Here is a 21,951-nt window from a genome sequence, read left to right on the forward strand (position 1 = left end):
TGTATTCCAGTCAGCATTCCTGATTCTGATTTTAAAAAGTGTTTTTAGACCAGGCTTTCTCAGCAGAATAATCAGTTTATAAAGGGAATTAAAAAAAAAAAATTGGAAAAAAGCTCAAGCTCAATCCCTCCAAGACTGAGTGGCTGTGGTTCCCGCCATCCCGATTTGTGCATCTTGTTCCATCTTTGATGAAAGGGGGAGAAACTTTAGCCCACTCAGAGAGGGCCCGCAATCTGGGAGTCCTCCTGGATACGCAGCTTGGTTTAGAAGAACACCTGACGGCCATGACCAGGGGGGCCTTTTACCAGGTTCGCCTGATACGTCAGTTGCGCCCCTTTCTGGATCGGGATGCTCTGTGCACAGTAACTCATGCCCTCGTCCTTTCTCGCCTGGACGACTGTAATGCTCTCTACATGGGGCTGCCCTTGAAGAGCACCCGGAGGCTTCAACTGGTCCAGAATGCGGCTGCACGGGTTGTCATGGGGGTACCTAGGTGCTCCCATGTTACACCCCTTTTAGGCGGCCTGCACTGGTTGCCGGTTGTCTTCCGAGTACGATTCAAGGTACTAATTATGACCTTTAAAGCGCTCCATGGCTTAGGCCCAGGATACCTGCGAGACCACCTACTGCCACCAGTAGCATCCCACCGTCCAGTGCGATCCCACAGAGTTGGCCTCAACGTGCCGTCGGCCAGACAGTGTCGGCTAGCGACCCCCAGGGGGACAGTCTTCTCTGTGTGAGCGCCTTCCCTCTGGAATGAGCTGCCTCCGGAGCTTCGCATAATCCCAGATCTCCGGTCCTTCCGACGTGCCCTAAAAAGTTGGCTTTTCCAGCAAGCTGGCCTGGCCTGAATAGAATAAAATATAGGAATAATTTGTTTGTTAATTTTAATTTAATTTTTAAATTTTTATTGTAAATATCAATTGGTTGTTTTGGGTTGGATACTTTATTTAATGTCCCTTTTAATTTTTGTAATATGTTTTCTTTTATGTTGTACGCCACCCTGAGTCCTTGGGAGAAGGGCGGCATATAAATCCAATAAACCTAACCTAACCTAAAACAATCAACTTGCCAGGAAAAAAATAGACAAAAGATCTACAGACCCAAATTCTACTTGAAAGAGAATGTATGTAGGTGGTATTATATTCTATTGCAATGTTTCTCAAGGTTTTTAATTTTGAAGATGGGTGGACTTCAACTCCCAGAATTCCCCACCCCAGTTGGGGTGGGGAATTCTGGGAGTTGAAGTCCACCCATCTTCAAAATTAAAAACCTTGAGAAGCATCATTCTATATCAATTTAGTAGTTTTATTGGTAGAATGAAGTGGATTTTTTTTCTTTTTTCGTTTCTGCTATAATTTTGCATCAGTGAGGTTAAAACCAATTTCGTTGTATTTAAGTACAATGACAATAAAGATAATACTTATACTTATTCATATAAGAGATTGGGCAGCCAATGTTTAATTTGGTATCTTGTTTCACACCCAGCCAAGGAAACTGGGTTAGTTCACTTAAATAATGCAGCCCCTCGTGGCATTTGACATCAACTCCCAGAATCCTTTGCTGTTCAGACGGGTCCCCCTAACCATGAGTTCTGTCGCCCTTTTCGCGTCAGGTGGCAAAAGAGGCGAGACAGGAGATCTTGACGCCTCGCCAATCAGAACCCTGAGCTCTTAGATTTCGAGCCAATCAAAGTTCGTCTTGCACTTACCCACCCACCCCCACACACACCCTCTCTCCTTTCTAATCCTCCGGCCAATAGGAGTAAACCTAAATTACGTCATTTCTCGCAGGCGTCCTCCAGGAGAAAGTAAAGGTCCCTGAGGGCGTTTGACAAATCAGATTCCCGCGTTCAGATCCTGGAGCCCGCCCTCCCTCTAGCTTCCCTCGTTCCTAAATCATCCCGCCCTCCGAGACCCGGAGCCAATGTGCAACGTCGAAGCCGCGCTTTCCACCTAGGTGACAAAGGTTTCATCCAATGAGTTTTCAGCCTGCCTCTACTATTCCTCCGCGCCAATGTTTTTCCCGGAGGACGAATATCCTCCAATCGGCGCACGGCGCCGAGCGCGTGACGTGCCTTCCAGCCAACAGAACGCCGAGCAAGGAAGTGAGCGATTGGCGGGGCGACCAATCGGCGCCGTCCGCCTTTGTGAGGGAAAGTGGTGGCGTGGAAGGTTCGCGAAGCCGCCGACGCCATCGCGCCCCTCCGTCTCGGCTCTCCGCCTATGGCGACCGGGGCTAACGCGACGCCGCTGGGGAAACTCCATCCGCCCCCGCCGCCGGGCAAGGCCGGCTATCCGCTTCCTCCTCCCGGATTAGTGATGCAAGGCCCGCCGCCTCCGCCGCCACCTCCGGGCCCCGCGCAGGCCCAGCCTCAGCCGGCCATCCCGAGCCTCATGGCGGCCGCCGGGTTTCCCTTCGCCGCGCTGCCTCCGCCTCCTCCTCCACCGCCGCCTCCGCCGCCGCCTCAGCAGCCGCAGCCGCCCCCGCAGCAGCCTCAACCGCCGCCTCCGCCTCCTCCGCAGGCCCAGCAGCCTCAACCGGCCCAGTACGGCCAGTACCGCTTCCCTTCGCCCCCGCCGCCCCAGCAGCCCATGGGCCTCGAGCCGCAGCCGCCGCCCCAGCACCTCCACCTTCTCCAGCAGGACGACGGCGGCCAGGCCGGGGCAGGCAACTCAGGCAAGTGGGGGGGGGGTTGTATTGGGGGGGGGCTACCCTGATCGCATCTGGGTATTTGGATGAGGTGGTTCTGCATTACCGCCTTCTGGGCATTTTCCCCCTTTCTCGTTCTGATCTATGACGGTCGGCTGGTCTAGTGGTCACTCATTGCAAGCGCCAAGCCTCCTTTGACCTTTTTTTGTTCTTTTTGAGGGCGATTTGGTACTTTTATGCAGACCGAAAAGTGCATTTGAGGCCCTTCCTATTTCTTTTTCAAAGCATCCTAAATCAGATACATTAGACCAGTGTTTCTCAACCTTGGCCACTTTTTTAAGACACGTGGACTACAACTCCCACCATGCTTGAAGATGGGTGGACTACAACTCCCACCATGCTTGAAGATAGGTGGACTACAACTCCCAGTGTCCCCAACATGCTTGAAGATAGGTGGATTACAGCTTCCACCCCCCACCCCCCCACATACACACACAGCCAGCATGCTGGAAGATGAATTGACTACGACTCCCAGCATCCTCCAGTATGCTTGAAGATGGGAGGACTACTGTAACGCACTCTACATGGGGCTGCCCTTGAAGAGTGTTCGAAGACTTCAGTTAGTCCAGAATGCAGCCGCGCGAGCGATTGTGGGTGTACCTAGGTGCACCCATGTCACACCTATCCTCCGCGAGCTGCACTGGCTACCCATTGGTCTCCGAATCCGCTTCAAGGTGCTGGTCGCTACCTATAAAGCCCTACATGGCATCGGACCTGGGTACCTGAGAGACCGCCTCCTGCTGATTACCTCCCTCAGACCGATAAGATCTCACAGGTTAGATCTCCTCCGGATTCCATCTGCCAGCCAATGTCGGCTGGCGACTCCCCGGGGGAGAGCCTTCTCTGTTGCAGCTCCAGCCCTCTGGAATGATCTCCCTGTTGAGATCCGGACCCTTACTACCCTCCTGGCCTTCCGCAAAGCCACCAAGTCCTGGCTGCTCCAGCAGGCTGAGGGGCTTGTGAAACATCCAGCCCCATGGAAATTGTGAATGTTGCGTCTTTTTTTAAAGTGTTGTCTTGTGTATTTATCCCCTTTCCCTTGTCTGTTGTGAACCGCCCGGAGTCCACCGGGAGTGGGCGGCATACAAGACAAATAAAATGAAAAATGAAATAGCAATAGCAGTAGACTTATATACCGCTTCATAGGCCTTTCAGGCCTCTCTAAGCGGTTTACAGAGAGTCAGCATATTGCCCCCAACAATCTGGGTCCTCATTTTACCCACCTCGGAAGGATGGAAGGCTGAGTCAATGACTACAGCCCCCAGTGTCCCCCAGCCAGCATGCTTGAAGATAGATGGACTACAACTCCCAGTGTCCCCCAACCAGCATGCTTCAAGATGGGAGGACTACAATTCCCAATGTTCCCTAGCCAGCATGGTGGCTGAGGAATTGTGGGAGTTGGAAGTCCACACATCTTCATGCTGCCAAGGTTGAGAAAACATTGTACAAGCCAGAGGTGCTTCCCCCCCCTTTTCCCCCCTTTTTCCATAATCAGCCAGTATGTAAACATGTCACCCTCATTACAGATAGACTAGTTATATGAATTTCCATTTCTTATGTAAACGTGTCCTTTACTAAAATATGTTCACTTCATAGGTATCTCTGTAGGATTTAAAAAAATTTTTTTGAGGAGGGCGACAACAGGATTGCGAACTGCATTCTAGGATTTGGAAATATTGCCATTTCTTTTATCAAATTTTGAAAAGGCTCATCTCCCTTGCAGAGGCACCATGAGTGGTGTACAATATTGTTATATAAAAGTAGTCTATAAAATCTGATGAATATACAGTGTAGTCTATACACAAAGTTGAATTACACTTAAACAGACTTTTATACTCACACTTAGGCCAGCGATGACCATTTGCAATAGTGCATGCCAAGTTTGGTCATTTATCAGACTACTTAGTTTTCTTTGGGGCGTAGCTTAAACAATTTGTGATTGTTCACAATCACATGTTCATATTGAGCAAATCCAGGAATCCTAATTTTGTCTCCCAAGTTAACATGTCCTCTGATAAAAAAATTGGATATATATCATAAATATTTTATGCCATATCTTCATGTGTTTATTATCTATAAAGAATTGTATGGAATTATCTAATGCTTCTTTGTATCCAAAGAGATTATTATGATGTCATGACTGACTATTTGAATGATTTTACAAGACAGCACTAAGTTAATTAAGCAAAATATCATCTTACTTTATACTTTTGAATTTTACTAACAGTTTTTAAAATAAAGTACAAATCTATTAACTTTCACATTAGACAGGAATTACTGAGGGAAAAACATCAAGATATAGTATAACAAAGAAAGTGAAAGACTAATTTCTGTTTTTTAATTACTATAATGTACCACTGTTAAATCATTAAAGACAGGACAACAATATTTCTCAAGCTTGGAAAGATTTAAGATGTATAGGCAAAACGACATGGCTTAATTTTTAAGTTTTGTACCTGATACTTGTTGTTTGCTTTTCCAACAATAGGATTTATTCACTTTACCGCACATCTGAATTTTTATCAAATGCTACAAAAAGATTTTTGTTGGACATACATGTCTAAAGAGGGAAAATCCCAATTTTGGAGAACTAAAAAAATGGTTTCCTGGTGTCTGTTTGCCCATGTTCCCATCAAAGCTTGCTTATAAGAATTTAGGGCAAGAAATGTGTGTGTGAAATTTGAAAAGTGCATCTATGCGGGGCCAAAGTTAACTATATTTCCGACCATAGACCAACTGCCATGGGATACCTGGTCCTATAAATAACCTTGTATTTGTAGATTACCCTAATAAAAAGAGGAAGAGGAGCCGGTGGAATCAAGACACCATGGAACAGAAGACCATCATCCCTGGCATGCCCACCGTCATCCCTCCTGGGCTCACCCGGGAACAAGAAAGAGCTTACATAGGTAAATGCTTGTTCTAGTTTTTGTTTTTCCTACCAATACTGATCCAGAAGCCATACTGTGTTTGTCTGAGGCATTTTCAATGTGTGTTTTTGAGAACTCAGGTTATGGCAGCCTTGTCTTCCTAATTTAATAAACCTGTCTCCACTTAAAGAGTGACTTGTGCTCCATCCCAGCTCCCTGCCCTGTTTAATTGAACCCGTGTCCTCCACAGGCATGGTAGAAGTGGCAAAGTCGGCCGAGACAACCGGGACTTAAAACTTGCTGACATTCACTTGCTTGGCAAACTGATTGGCAGGGTCTCTGGTTCTCTTCACGGACTCCTTGCTTAGCAGAGAACACTTTTAAGAGTCCCTTTTCGAGCTGTTTTTGTTTGAAAGCAAGTACCTCTTTCGCAGTAAAATATAGCAAACTAATCTAACCATGATTCCCTTTCATTTTCTCTTGTGTGCTGATGCTAATTTTTCAAATCTAAAATTTGAGTATCCAGAGTGATGAAGATCAATAAGAGGAAAGTCTTCTAACTTCTTTTGTTTTTGGTGTAGTTTGTTTTTTTTTTACAATACTTGAGAGTGGGCTCTGTTAGGTTAGCTTGGAGCTCTGAAGTCAAATGTACATAGTTGCTGGAAAAGGGATACTGCTTGGTTCAATGGGAGTTATGATGTTGGATCAGTTAATTGTGGAACAGAATGGTAACTGTTGTTGTATTGTGTAAAGGTATGAACATTATTTTTATTTTGTGTTAGAAGATGTGATATGTATATGTCAATGTCGATCAATGTCGGGCCTGAAATCAACTAGGGGTTTCTAATGTTGATTACTATATGCAATCCTTGCCTTTACATAAAGCAGGTTTCTCACAACTTACACTTACAGCTGTTTAAACTCTTATACGTTGCATTGGGTTGCACAGCAATTTTTTAAAAAAAACTCCTTTCTTTTGCATAATTCACTGAGAATTTTGAAATAAAATAAATCAGTTAACCATAGCACTACTGAAGGCTGCTCAGAAATCCATTATCAGACCATCATCATAATCCCTGAGTTTCTGCATCTCAAGAAAATGAAAAAAATGTGTCATTTAATGCTGGTTTGAAAAATCAATATTCCTCTCTACACCGCAGTTGAAAAGGGGCTCTTTTCTTTACATTTCTGAAGTTGACTTTTTGCTTATTTCAATGGACTCAACACTTACTCAGTTTAATGAAGATGTGCAGTGTAAACTAATTCTGCAAAAAATAAATCCTACCGATTCAGTAAACTATACAAATCAAGCATTCTCTGGTGTTTGAGTCATTGGATTTAGAAATGTATCTTTCTAACATTTTTTTTGTAAAATTCAGTTCAGTGTGTGAATGGATAGAACTGGATCAGAATTCTCAGTCTGTGCGGAGATAGGAGTACCACCCTTCGTTTACTGGAGTGCTCAAGATGGGCTTGGCAGTCCCCAGTTCAGTCAATAAAGATAATTAATGGGAGGGTGGGTTGTGGCTCTCATTAGCCCTACCAAGCAAAGGTCCATGCACATCCATAAAAATTCAGGGTAGATCTGCAAGAGGCTCCTGATACATGAAACTGTATACAACGGGATAATTTATCATTTGGCACTATTAATAGCAGATATGAAATATCACCTCAGATTAATAGTGCAAATTCAACTAAAGAGAGAGCAGTTGTGAAAAATCCCATACTCTTCTGAAGGAAAGAGTTTATAAAATGTTTGAGATTATGAACATTTGGAAATAGTATAAAATGCAAATTTTGTGGAGTTGTCTGTGTTCTTGAAATATAATGGATCAAAGGAAATGAAACCCCCTGTATCTTGTAACAGAATCTGAAACAGAGCCAAGCTTTTGGACAGGTTCTGAAACAGGAATGCTTGGCCTCTGAATTTTAGGCTCTATATTTTGATTCTTGGAAATGAATTCTGTTTTCACTTCAGCCTATTCTGAGCCTCCTTCACCTTGAGACAAATTACCAAAAATATCTTTTCTGCCTTCCAATAAATGATAACGTTTGATCTTACCCCTTGACTCTGCAATATAGTTGCACTTATTCTTACATTTAACAATAAATGAAAGTGGTTTTTTGACTCGATAAAATATGCACATGCCTAAAAGTTAATACGTAATTCTAGATCCACGTCCTTTTCTGCCAGTGTTTCTGTTTAAGCATGAAAATAAAAGTTGATTTGGAGTGACAGATCAGTTCAAAATTATTTGCTGTGTGATTTTATAGAGACACTTTATGATAAGTGTATAGGCTTTGTTTTATGAAAATCAAAACTAATGAATTTTCTTGGTTTGCATCTTTATACCCCATCCTTTCTGTTTTGAAAGGTACTTTGCTTGCTTTGAAAATAAGTGAAAGATAATAAAAAGCAAACAAAATAACCAGTAAAGGAAAAGAATGAAAAATGTTGATAGACCACAGTGTTAGTTAATATAATCTCCTAAAAGCTTACAAGTGTTCTACTCTTGTATTCCTGCATCTCTAATGTAGGTTTGGAAATGGATTCCTTGATGCCTACTAGGCTTTCTGCCCTGCCTAATTTAACTTTTGAAAAAAAAGTTAAATTAAAAAGTGTGTACCGGAAAGATTTGCCCCAAGCCTGACTTTTTACTTTGAACAATATCCTTGGGCCCCACATAGGCCACCTAGCCCAGTTCTTTTTTTAAGTGTGTTCCTCTGCCCAGAAAGAAGCAAAGGGAGTTTAAAAACAGCAACCCCTAATGTTTCCAGCTCCATGGACCCCAGGGAGGGAGAATGGGTTCACACACACACACAAACATTGCTCGCTCAGCTCAGTATTGGGCTATGTACTGCGAGTTGGGGACCCCTGGTTTAAAATATCCTGGGATAGTGGAATAGGAGTGGGGGTCAGCCTTTCTAGCTTCCTACCTGGTAAATGGGTATTATTGGCTGTATTCCCTCTCCCCGGTAGCCATTTCATAAAAACCATTTCAAATATGCCCACAGCCAGTGATATACTGGAAGGACTCTTCTAAGAGCCAGTGGTGTTTTCCCCAGTTTTAATCCCTGTAGAAAAGGGATCTTGGTATGGGTGTGCATGGAATTAGAAATGTTTTCTTCTGAACTTAAAACCACCCAATTTGCCACAAATTGCAGGTAGTCCTTGGCTTAATGGAGCCTGCCCATTAGAGGCAAAAGTTGTGACTGTCGTAAAACAGGTCACCGTGTGAGTAGGCCTGTTTTTATTACCTTTCTTGCACTTCCTTGTAAAGTGACTGCCATCTCTGTAAAAGCAAACTTTGGCTGTTTTTGGCAAAAGTCAGAAGTGTAAACCCAGTTTTCGCTAAAAACATGAAACCATACTCACACGCTAGAGAAGTAGGTACTGTATAGACGATGGCATTACTCCCTCTTCCATATTCTTCTGCACATGTGACAATGGGTGTACCTTCGCTTTGTGGTTCTTTAGCTTGTGGCCTCCAAATTAAATGCATGGGTAAATGCCAGTGGGCCCTGACCAAAAGCCACTTTCCATCAAGGAATTTAAGGACTGTGGCTCTGTCTTGATACCCTTCATTAGTCGAGGTCATATTCGTTGTCTTGCACTCTGATTAAAATGTTATATTATGGATCTATTTTTAAAAAGTAAATCTCTGACATTGATTAGTCCTGCCTTTAGGTGTTCGTTGCTCTATGCAGAATTGGATAACCAGCAAGTGAAAGAAAGCATATTAAGATATTGCATAACTCTGTATTTTAGTATTTAGTTGATACAGGCACAAGAGTTAATCAATAATTTTAGTATTTATGAGTTAGGAGGAACAAAGCCTGTAAACCATAATCCCCCAAAATGTGATTCCAGTATGAACTGTAACTGCAATACGCATAAGACACTGAGGCTGATCTGATGTAAAAGAGTAAGAATTAATGATATTTTAATTCCCACGGAAGGCTGTCAGCAAGTTACAGCAAGTTAAAATGGTTATTTTTCAGTGTCAGACTCAGTCAAAAACTTCCTTTTTTAAACAAAATCTTGAAATGAATGTCGTGCTTTCTGATGAATACTTGTTTTTTTAAGACTTACTTAGAAATAAAAAGGGCCGTTTCTGGATTCCTGGTAGACTTATTTGGCTGACATAACCATTGTAAGGTCTCCTCGTTCTTATGTTGATGTTAATCAGTCATCCCTTGCAAAATTCTCCAGTTCTTCATGTTTTGATGTTGAGATTTCAGATGTTTTTTGGTAACATTGTCTTTTTTTCCATCCTTTTTTCTTTCCTAACCTGGTTTCTTCCAGTGCAACTGCAGATAGAAGACCTGACTCGTAAACTGCGCACAGGAGACCTGGGCATCCCCCCTAACCCTGAGGACAGGTTGGGAAAACAGTTTTAACCAGCTGACAGTAACACTTTTTACCTTTCTCAATAAATTTTTGGTGGCCTCATAATGTCAATTCAATGAAGTTCCTTCCTAATGAAATACCTTCAGTGATCTGACTTGACAGATGGTAGCCAAGATCTGACTGGTAGGGAATTTGTGAAACCAGACCAGAAAGAGATCAGGTTTCCTCTTTGATGTGGGGTTGTTGATAAGCCTGCGTAGGCTGTCATGCTTAACCTGACTTGGGGGCGGGGGAAATGCATGGTGGCCAACTCATCTTAACATGTGCAGTGCTGGTCCTGGCAGAGTCCAGAGGTCTTTCTCACAGGTTCACGCTGAGGGATTCTCAGCCCAGTCTGGGAACTTTTTCTGACCGCTGATTTTGCAGTATTTTGCAGTGGTGGCTGAAGGGTGTGCACTAACCATTCTCTTTGGTAACAGCTACTACATAGCAGTGGCCAGTATCTTGCGGTCTGGGCACTCTGTACCTACAAGTGTACAGAATTGGACACCTGTGGTCTTGTTGGGATCAAGGGTCATCCCTAAATAAATAAATAACATGCACATGGTTTCATTTTCCAAAAGAAATTGGCTTCTAAAAAATTAATTTATCAGAAGGTGTAAGCTGGGAGTTGTGTTTTAGCCACCTTATCCAACTTACAAGCCAGTATTTAATTGTTAAAAATGGGAATAAGGAAGAAAGCCTTTCCTTAAATTTAGCCCATCTGAAATGGCAATTTGGAGGTATAAATAAAAGTGAGGCTGCTAAAACTTTTGGGAGCCTTGCAAGACAGTTTTAAATGCTAGCTCTTGAGATATATATATTGCCTGTTACAAAGAGCTGTGAAATGCCCTTTTGGCTTGCTTTTTAAATCGTAATAATCGGATTTAGACAAACATAATCGGTGAACTTCATGGTGGGACTAGATTGATGTTCTTTTTATGTTTATAAGAATGAAATGGGGTGGTTGGTTTTAATGTAATAAATGAATGAAAAAGTTAATGCAAAACAAGGGGTTATTGTTACTCTTTTTATATTTTTATATATACATATATAAGATGTTTGTTGAATAACGTTTCTTCGGATGAGACCATATTGGTTAAAATATTTGATACCTCTTTTCATTTATTAAAAATAAATTGTTTTATATACTTGCAAAAGGGCAGCTGTTATTATTGGAAATGTGAAACTATTAGGTATATAATAAGCTTGAAACTCATAAGGTTTAATCAATTTATTTCGTGTCTGCATGTGTCTTTTAAAATTATTAATTTAGCGAATGAGTTTTTTTTTAAAACTGGCTAGCAATTGCGGATGAGGGACAATGTTCGCCTTTTGGGTTGGTTAGGCCAATTTGGGTCCTAGTAGTAGAAGTGTAATTTAGACATGATCACTCCTTACCAAACCTGACAGTTTTATTTCATATTCTTGTGTTGACGATTCACTTCAGGCTGAGAAGACATGGGGATCAACTGGCTGTAATCAATCACTTAACCAGCTAGAAAAGAGAGATTGTCTAACTAAAAATCACAGGGTTTAGATTCTCATTATTTGAAGGATGTATTTTTTTTTAACATAACATGACCAACATCTCTTCCCTTCTTGCAGCTGATTCTAAATTTTTATTGCAATATGTTTTGGGGAGGGGGTGGGGGAGATCCATAATCTTAACCAGAATTCTAGAGGTGTGGTTTAATAAATAAACCATAAACCCAGCTGTGGTAAAAATTAATTTGATTTTTAACTGCAACGTTTTTCCTTTGTTAAAACCTCTGCTCTCTGGGTACCTGAACCCCCATGGAGAAAGCAGGTCTGTCTCTAATGGTTTTAAAGGCCCAGAAGGTGGCATGAGAAGGGTACATTTGCTCCATTTGTACCTTAAGCATTTCCTGACTCTTAAACCCAATAATAAACAGCTTTATTTGGTCTCGATGCAGCAGCTGAAGGTAAAGCCAGCACAGAAACATCCGCCCTTTTCACGTGGTGCCAGTTGAATAGGCTTAATCTATTATTACCAGCAAGAATTCGATAGAAGCCTAACCTGTCTTGTTACTTCCTGATGTTTAAAACAAAAACAAAAGAGTCCAAAGTTAACCTGAATAATTCTTCATTGATTTATCTCCTGCGGCAGGGTTCTTTCTAATGTATGGCTCCGTGGAATAATGAAGTTGGAAAGTTTGTTCTCTGTGTGAATCAACTTTTTCCATCTTCCCTGCCCCCTCCCCTTTTTTAATAGGCACACTCATGGCAGAGCTGTTGTCATGGCTAGGTCTGACCCTGTTTTCCTTCCTTCTCCCCAGTAAATCCCACCCCCCACCCAGATTTTTCCCTTCTGGCGGTGGTTGGCCATTAACTGCCTTGTCCATGTCACATTAATGGATTTGAAAATTTACACCTTCCTTTTCCTGTGGTCTCTTTTTAATTTTTTTTTTTTTCTGAGTGGCACTAGAGTTGAGGTGAGCCAGTACTTAATAGGTGGCCTTAAATGTTTTGTCTCCCGTGAGAAATCACTGGATGTTGTTCCCCCGCAGGTCTCCTTCCCCCGAGCCAATTTACAATAGCGAGGGGAAGCGCTTGAACACCCGGGAATTCCGCACACGGAAGAAGCTCGAAGAGGAGAGGCACAATCTGATAACGGAGATGGTGGCTCTCAATCCAGACTTCAAGCCACCGGCTGATTACAAGTACGTCAGAGGGCGGATTCCTTAATCTTCAGGGGGTGTTCAGATAGAGCAGGGGTGTTGTGGCCCACCAGCGGAGCTGGCAGCAGATTCAGACAATGAGGAAGTTGGGGAGAAACATGGGCCAGTCCTGGAGTCTGGGGAGGGCTCTGTGTCGGAGGCAGAGAGGGAACCAGAGCCGTCTGACAGTTATCAGGTGCCTTCGGAGTCAGACATCAGTGAGGCAGAAGAACAGCTGGAGCCTGTTCCCAGTGTGCGCATGCACAGAGCTGCCAGACAAAGGGAACAGCTAAAGAACAGGGGTTGACTTGGGAGGAAGGCCACAGGTGGACGGTGAATGGCCCCTCCCAGAGGAAATAAAAGAGGAGCGAAAGGGGAGTGGAGTTTGCAGGAGACCATTAGTTTGCTTAATTGGTTCCTGACTCTCTTAAGACTCCTGGCCAAGTTTTGCAGATATCAGCCTGGCAGCTCTCCAAGCCAGAGAAGGTCTGTGATTGTAAATCCTCCCTTGAAAGACTTTGCTGGATGTGAATGAGCAGAATTCACAGTCAATTAATAAAAGGGGGTTTTGTCACGACAAGGAGTTGGCTTCAGGCTCTTGGAAGCCTCGGTCAGAACAAGGGGTGACATCACATGCAAGCCACGCCCACCCCAGCTCCGCGAAGGGGGGGAAGCATTGCAAAATATGACATGACATGGCAAATTTGACACCCATGAATTAGAGGTTAAAGGGTTGTTTGGGTGTCCCCGACCTCAGTTAAAGTGATGACCTGACAGGTGGACACGATAAGGGGGTTTAAAGAGTGGGCCCCGTGGCTGCTCCTTATCCCCACCTGCTGCATCTCAGAAGGGGGGGGTTGCTCTGAACTGACCCTCCCCAGACTTCAAAGGGCCAAGTAGGAACAATGAAAATATGAGGCATTGAGATTGCCTTTAATCCTGGAGAGCCTTTGTGGTCCTTTAGTGCTGGGCAGGTAATTATGAACAGCTGTAATCCTGGCAGGTAGTCCTCAGCCTATGACCACGTTTGAACCCAAAATTTATGTTGCTAAGTGAGAAATTTCTGAAGTCATTTTATGGCTTTTCTTGCCACATTTGTTAAGTGAATCACTGCAGTTGTTGAGTTAGTAACCCGGTTGTTAAGTGAATCTGGTTTCCCCATTGACTTGGCTTGTCAGAAGGTCGCAAAAGGGGATCACGTGACCCCCGGACACTGCAACCATCATAAATACATGTCGGTTGCCAAGCATCCGAATTTTATTCACATGACTGGGGATGCTGCAACAGTCATAAGTGTGAAAATCGATCATAAGTTTCTTTTTTCAGTGCTGTTGTAACTTTGAACAGTCACTAAATGACCTTGTAAATCGAGGACTACCTGTATTGTTTGTATTATTTTTGAGGACGATATGGTCAAAACTTGGAAGTCCCTACTTCTAGATCTCAGCCATTTCCTGAAAAGTTGACAACCTGGGTTAATTTTGCCCCGTGTTACTTATTAGGTAAAGTTCCCTTAAGCTTGTTGGACAGAAAAGACTCTTGGGAGTCAGTGCAGTCCTGTTTCATGGGGGAGGTAACGGTGTGTAAACGTTTCTTCTCCGTTCTTTCCAGACCTCCAGCAACTCGGGTGAGCGATAAGGTGATGATTCCGCAGGATGAATATCCTGAGATTAACTTTGTTGGGCTTCTGATTGGACCCAGGTATGGAAATGCTTCAAGGAGGGTGAGTGGGTGGGATGGTACGGCGGTCTGGCACTTCTCTAATGGGGCAAATGTGCTCTTTGATTTTAGAGGAAAACCCAGAAGCTCTCTTTTCCTGGCATAGCTTTTATGTTCTTCCGTGATTTTAATCTAAGGGGAGGTTCATTTACAACCCATTGCATCATTCTTTGGTGGCACAATGGTTAAAAGTGCAGGCTATTTCTGCCAACTGCCAGGAGTTCAATTCTCACCAGGCTCAAGGTTGACTCAGCCTTCCGTCCTTCCGTGGTCTGTAAAATGAGAAAGCAGATTGATGGGGACAATAGGCTGACTCTGTAAACTGCTTAGAGGGGGCTGGAAAGCGATATATAAGCCTAAGCGCTATTACTATTCCTTTATATCAGTGGTAGTCAACCTGGTCCCTACCGCCCACTAGTGGGCGTTCCAGCTTTCATGGTGGGCAGTAGGGTTTGCTGTAACTTCTTTAGAAATTTTATAAAGTAAAGTTACTTGCCTTCTTTATAAATCACCATTACTGTGGAACCGGTGGGCGGTTAGAAAATTTTACTACTAACAGAGATACAAAAGTGGGCGGTAGGTATAAAAAGGTTGACTACCCCTGCTTTATATAATGAAGTCCTTCAGGTGTATATTTCTTGTGGGAGCCTTTATCCCATTTCCCAGGTTTGAGGCCGTTACTGGTGGAAAGCCTTTCTCTCTTAACCAGGTTGTCCGGCATTGGCTGCCTGATGTAATCTCCCACTCCTTTCCTCTTCAGGGGTAACACACTGAAGAACATAGAGAAAGAGTGCAATGCCAAGATCATGATCAGGGGTAAAGGATCCGTGAAAGAAGGGAAGGTCGGGCGGAAAGATGGCCAGATGTTGCCTGGCGAAGATGAGCCACTGCATGCTTTGGTCACGGCCAACACGATGGAGAATGTGAAGAAGGCTGTGGAACAGGTAGGCTGCATGGACCTCTTGGATACATAAACACGTGGATAATGCCCAAATATGGGAGGAAGACCAGGGGGCATACCAGGGGTTGTGACTTTAAAAATATATACCTTTCACCCTGGCTTCGCTGATAAGGAGTCAAGCTCTGCAGCTCAGTGGTTAACACATCTGCCTAAGAGGCAATACAGCACAGGTTCGATTCCCAACAAGGGTGTGGCTAGCTGATGAGAGCTAAATAGCTTGAAATAGATCTATACTAGTCTCCCTTTATTTATTTATCAGCATAAATATAACAAATGTAACAAAAAGGCAACAGTAAAAAATATTGGGTTTCTGTCTGGATGGTCTCTTGTGACGAGCCGAAGGACAGAGAACGGAAGTAGTGATCTTCCTCCCATATTTGGGCATACCAGGGGTTGTGACTTTAAAAAAAAAAGTATATGTATGTATATATATATATATACACACACACATACACACACACAAACACATACATACATACATACATACATACATACATACATACATTTATGAACATTGTCTGAACAGTCTATATATATTTTGTGTCAACCTCTGGTATGCCCAAATATGGGAGGCAGCATACTGCTTCCCTTTTCTGTCTATCGGCTCACTCTGGGAGCCATCCAGGCAGAAAGCCATTTTTTTAATGTTTCCTTGTTACATTTGTGTTGCAATTGTGCTGATAAATAAATAAAGGAGGATTAGTATAGATCTATTTCAAGCTATTTAGCTCTCATCAGCTTTCAATTCCCAGTAAGGGTATGGCTAGCTGATGAGAGCTAAATAGCTTGAAATAGATCTATATTAGTCTCCCTTTATTCATCAGCACAAATGCAACATATACATACATACATACATACATACATACATACATACATACATACATACATACATAGAGCCCCTTGTATGATCTTCCAGAAGAATAGAACACAATAGAATAGAAGTCATTGTCCCTTTAAATGTGCACTAGTTAGCATATATTAAAATGAAATTTCATTGCATTCTGCTCTCAAAAGATAACCATTATGCAGGTACCCCACATACACTTTTGGACATATAGAAACATCATGGGGTTCCTTCCCTCCCTCCCCCCCCCCCCCCCCCGGAAAGTTGCTCTGAGTAGGGTCTCTGGTTTGGCAGAAAAAGTAGCGAAAGTTAAGGTGCTCCCCAGAATGCCTGTCAAATTATTTGGCTGCTTTGCCAAACAGAGGCAAGAAACGATTGGCTGACTCTTAGACAGGTTCTTGAGCCCATCCCCTTTCAAATTGGGAGGGGAGCAGCAAAAGGTTTGGTGACATAACTCTTGGGTGGGGAGCAGCGTTCCTGGCCGGGGAATGCACAGCTATATTTCCCCCAAAGGAAGACTCGTCCCTTTTCCAGAAGTACGTCCCAGCTCTGGCAATCCCCAGTGGTGTTGAGAAGACTGGTGAGACAGTTTAGTTTAGTTTTGTTTATTGTCATTGCAAACCATACAACAAAATTAAGTGCCTTCTTCAGTGTACATTATTATAAAAATAAAAACACAAACACACATCCTTCACATGCTATATGATTGAATTGAAACTCCCTGTTAATATTGCATTGTACTGTAGAATTCAATATAGTTACTGCCCTGGGATAAAAGCTGTTTTTCGGCCTATTTCTCCTTGTTTTTATTATCCTGTACCATCTGCCAGATGGTAATAGTTCAAAAAAAGGTGGGGGGGGGGGCTTTGCCCAGGATGAGATGGATCTTTAAGGATGTTTTGAACTCTCTGAAGGCAGCGGGAGCTATAGAGCTCTTCCAAAAAGGGGAGGGGGCAACCCATGATCCTCTGGGCAATGACTTCGACCCTCTGGAGCGCTCTCCTATCTGCCCCTGTGCAATTGGCAAACCAGACACAGGGACAGTTAGTTAAAATACTCTCTATGGTGCAGCGGTAGAAGGTCACCAGCAGTTTTCCATTCAGTTGTTGTTTCCTGAGAAGTCTCAGGTAATATCATCCCTACTGGGCCCTTTTGACCAGGGCTGCAATGTGAGTGCCCAGGTCAGCTCCCCTTTTATGACGATACCCAGAAACTTAAAACTGGCCACTTCTTCCACTCGGTCGCCATTGATAAGCAAGGGCTGGATGTCTGATTTATTCCTTCTCTAAGCTCCTTGGTCTTATTGGGGTTGGTGCCCTTAGAGGCAGTTGGTAAGACAGAAACAACGGAGGCCTTTTGTCTCCCCCAGATCAGGAATATTCTGAAGCAAGGCATTGAGACCCCCGAGGATCAGAACGACCTGCGCAAGATGCAGCTGCGGGAGCTGGCACGCCTCAACGGGACGTTGCGGGAAGATGACAACAGGTAGGATTTGGGACGGCCTGAAGGGGGTGCTGCAGGAAAGAGAGCCTTTTCTCCTTTATGCCTGCTCTGATTGGCATCTCTCTTGTCCGAAGGATTCTACGTCCATGGCAAAATACGGAGACTCGCAGCATCACAAATACCACCGTGTGCACCAAATGCGGAGGAGCCGGACACATAGCATCAGACTGCAAATTCGCCCGGTAAGCCTCGGAAGTCTTTTTCTCCCGTCTCTTGGCTTCTGCTTGTGCCGAATTGCGGTGCCCGTTCTCCCTTGTCATGACCATAAACAGGGACGGAAGCATCTGCCCAACGTCCTCCATTGGAGGAATCCGCTCAAGACCTCTGCAGTTTGGGTGCGCTAATTATTCCCCCCACGGTGTTGGTGTGTTTGTCAGCCCTCCAAGGCCAAATCAGGCAGGAAGCACAACTCACACAAGCACTTTATTGTAAGGCTACATTAATAGAACTGAGCATGTCTGAATATACAGACTGCCCGCTGCTACTTTCAACCGCCTGATCCATTAGGGGCTGGTCATGTCAACCATCCCATTGGCTAAACCAGTGAAGGAAACCCCCAGGACATCTTTTTTACTAAGAGTAGTAATTTTACTGAAGATTCCATAGGGGTACAGAAGTTGAAAAGCCAATTCTGACAGTTTTGCGTGCAAACAGCATAGGAAAACTTCCTTTTTCCCCCTGTTCCTCCCACAGTCCGTTGATCTAGCCAATCAGTTCACTTTGTTTTGGGAACCTTCCGTCCACCTGGGACTTTTCCAGCTGATGACTGTGGGGTGCTGGGTTTGTCCCACACTTGCATTCCTTTGCGCTCCCCGATGCCCCCCCCCCCCCCCCCGGCATTCTGGTGCCTTCCCCCTGCCCCCTCCCGTTGTTGCTGCTGTCAGGTTGCAAGCAGGGTTTTTCGTAGCGAGACAGGTCCTTCCTATATTTCTGATTCTTAAGCCGCTGGGGGATCCTGCCCCCCTTCTCTAATCGTTTCCTAGGCAGCATCTCTTTCCCCCAGGGTCACCTGCGCATGTTAGTACATTGTGCATGACATAAAAGCATGGTTTTCTCTGGACAGGCCTGGCGATCCCCAGTCAGCACAAGACAAAGCCCGCATGGACAAGGAATATTTGTCTCTGATGGCTGAACTGGGAGAAGCTCCAGTCCCAGCTTCCGTGGGATCCTCTTCCGGGCCGTCGAACTCTCCCCTGTCCAGTGGCCCCAGGCCATCGGGCCCAGGAAACAGCCAGCCGCCTCCTGTGAGTATCCGGACTCTTCCATCATTGGAAAAACCTGCCTGGTGCACATTTCCTGGCCCGGGGGGGGGGGGGGGGCAGGCTTTTCTGTAGCTGATGGGGGTGGTTGTGTCTTTTGTTTGGCTGCTTTCACTGCTTGGAGGGGATGTCCCACTTGCGTGACGATCTCAGTGAAGAGCCAAGTGGCTCTCCTCACGCTCCACTCTCCAACGGTTGGCCTGACCCTTCTTTTCTGCGTTTCTCTCTCCCGCTAGAACCGTCCGCCCTGGATGAATTCCGGCCCTTCGGAAAACAGGCCCTTCCATAACATGCACGGGGGGAGTGGGAGCAGTGCCAGCAGCAGTAGCGGGGGGCCCACGGGCCCTAGCGGCCCCCACAATTTCCCTCACCCCATGTCGAGCATGGGAGGACACGGGGGTCACCCCATGCAGCACAACCCCAGCGGCCCCCCGCCTTGGATGCAGCCTCACAACCCCCCCATGAACCAGGGACCACATCCCCACGGGCACCCTGGCCCCCACCACATGGGTGAGTACAAACCAGAAGGCCACCAGGGAGGGGGGGCTTTTGAGCAGAGGGTCCCTCGTTGGAGGCGCTAGCTCAGTCCTGGGAAGGGGGCTGCTTCCTTCCCGCTGTTGTTAAGGCTGCGGTCTTTCATTCCCTTAAGATCAGTACCTGGGCAACGCGCCAGTGGGCTCTGGGGCCTATCGCCTCCAAGGAAAAGGTGAGTGGGGCGTTGGGGGGCCAGGCACGGCAGGGTCTGGCATGGGGGGGAGGAAGCAGGCAACGGGAGGGGGGTGGCTCCTGTGCTCCGCTCAACAGGCTCTCTGGCCCTGCAGGTATGATGCTGCCTCCGATGGGTATGATGCCCCCTCCGCCCCCTCCACCCAGTGGCCAGCCTCCCCCGCCTCCCTCTGGTCCTCTCCCCCCATGGCAGCAGCAACAGCAACAGCAGCAGCCGCCACCCCCGCCTCCCAGCAGCAGTACTCCCTTGCCATGGCAGCAAAGTGAGTAAGAGCACTTCTTTGAATTTTTGCTCCCTCCCCCCCCTCACTCTCCCGCTATGGGGCCCCTTGGGTGGAGGGGGTCCCCCTTGCCCCTCCCCTTGATTATAGCCCCCTCTGGCTCCATAGGGTCTCTAGGGGTTGCCTTTCTCAGACCCCCGGGCAGCTTCCCAAAGCCAAGTAGTTGCCTCCCATTCAGGCAGGGCGGGTTTGGCGCTTAGGCATGGGGGGGGGGAGGCACCCTGTCGTACCTGCCTAAAAGGTCCACCTTTCAATGGATGAAGCTTTCTGTTGATCGGCCTTGCAACGCAAGACAGGGAGGGGCCAGCCGTTTCCCTCCGTAGCAGGACATGGGACTCCACTCCCCCCCCCTCCCCCGGATCTGACCTCGGGCTCTTTCCGTTTCCAGATACGACGACCACCACGAGCGCTGGCACCGGGGGCATCCCTCCATGGCAGCAGCAGCAGGGGGCGGGGGCAGCAACTTCTACGGGGGGCCCTCAGATGCAAGGCAGCCCCTCCATGGTGCCTTTGCCTCCCGGGGTCCAGCCTCCGCTGCCCCCCGGGGCCCCGCCTCCTCCCCCGCCCCCCCCCGCCTGGCTCCGCGGGCATGATGTACGCTCCTCCCCCTCCTCCGCCTCCCATGGACCCTTCTAATTTTGTCACCATGATGGGGGTGGGGGTACCGGCCTTGCCGCCCTTCGGCATGCCCCCGGCCCCCCCACCGCCCCCTCCCCAGAACTGAAGAATCAAATTTTTTTCTATACCATTATTCCCTCCCCCCCCTCCCACCAATACAGAGCCAGGAATTGGACTTGGGGTGTGTGTGACATTTAAAGCAGGGAAGTTGTGCCCTTGTCTGTATTTGGAGAGGCGTGGTGTGACTCCGATCTCCTCCTCGGCTGATTGACAGGTGTCTTTCGGGAGCCGAGCCGGCTTTTTCTGAACCACGTCCCCCTGTTCTCTCTCCTTTCAGAGGTTTCCCCCCTTCCCCCAGGCGGGGGAGAGACCCAGAAACTTGGGGGAAATCTCCTGGCTGAATGGAGAGGCTGTGGCTTAGGGGTTTTGGGGAAGGATGGCATTGGGGTCCTTTTTTTCATTTCTTCTTGCCAAATAGCCCTTTTAATTTTTAGCCGCCTCTTTTGAGTTCTCTCTGCAGCCATTTCCATCCTCTGCTTTAAAACCCTCTTTCAAGACGTCCACGGATGTGCATGGAGGACACATGCACCAAATTGAGCAGGGGGTCTGTGTGTGTGTGTGTGAGTCAAGGGACATGTTTCTCACCCCCCTACCCCCCAAAAAAAAGTCTTAGTCACTTCAGGCTGAAGGGAGTCTTTTAAAATCCTCCCGATTGAAAAACGAAGGCCGAGGAGGGAGAATCTCGGCCTCTCCCCAAGTCCAAACTTCCTTTTCTTCTTTTTTACACAGCAAAATTTTGTGGTCCGGGGTGACCCCTCCCCCCTGCCCTCCCTTGATTGAATGGCTTCTGTTGAAAACGACGTGTGTATGTGGGTGTGGGTGTGTGTGGACGTCCCTGTCTCCTGTAACCATTTTCTTAATTGCCTTCTCCCCCCCCCCCTCCTGTGTGTGTGTAAGAATAAAATCCGATGCAGAAAAGAGGAGGAGGTTCCAAAATAAATGCCGCTTTTAAAATAGCCCTCTGGCCCTTCTCCCTTTCATTTAAAGGGAACGCCTTTGGGGGGGCTGGTGTCCTGCTGCTGCCGGCAAGTGGAGGCCATGGACCTTGGCGCCCCATGGTTCCTCTGGAGGCAGGGGAGGGAAGCGGGGCTTTTCTCTCCCGTTTCTGCCCTTTTTGAGTCATCCTGGGCGGGACAAGACAGTTCTGGTGAAAAGTCACACAAAATTGTCCTGCTGCAACACACACTTTATTTTTCTGACTGCAGCCATGAGACAGTTTTAAGGCAGTTTCCTTTTCAAAATGAAATTGTTGACAAAGGGCCATTTATTAGAAAGAAAAGAACTAGGGGTTCCTCACTCTGGAACCAAACACCGTTGAGCTTGGCAG

General features: G+C 46.0%; 1 protein-coding gene across 1 annotated transcript; it reads left to right on the forward strand.

The window, feature by feature from the left end:
* The first annotated feature begins 2,138 nt into the window (after positions 1–2,138).
* Positions 2,139–21,580, forward strand: SF1 (splicing factor 1). Its single transcript, XM_032234347.1, is given in 14 exon segments — positions 2,139–2,679; positions 5,493–5,621; positions 9,889–9,964; positions 12,504–12,656; positions 14,265–14,354; positions 15,133–15,316; positions 17,547–17,662; positions 17,755–17,862; positions 18,744–18,924; positions 19,176–19,449; positions 19,589–19,645; positions 19,761–19,928; positions 20,335–20,510; positions 20,512–21,580. Coding segments are annotated over 14 exon segments (2,325 nt in total). The 5' UTR covers positions 2,139–2,225; the 3' UTR covers positions 20,671–21,580.
* The last annotated feature ends 371 nt before the right edge of the window (positions 21,581–21,951 follow it).

This window comes from Thamnophis elegans, chromosome 17, assembly GCF_009769535.1.
Source record: "Thamnophis elegans isolate rThaEle1 chromosome 17, rThaEle1.pri, whole genome shotgun sequence".
NCBI classification, from domain to species: domain Eukaryota; kingdom Metazoa; phylum Chordata; class Lepidosauria; order Squamata; family Colubridae; genus Thamnophis; species Thamnophis elegans.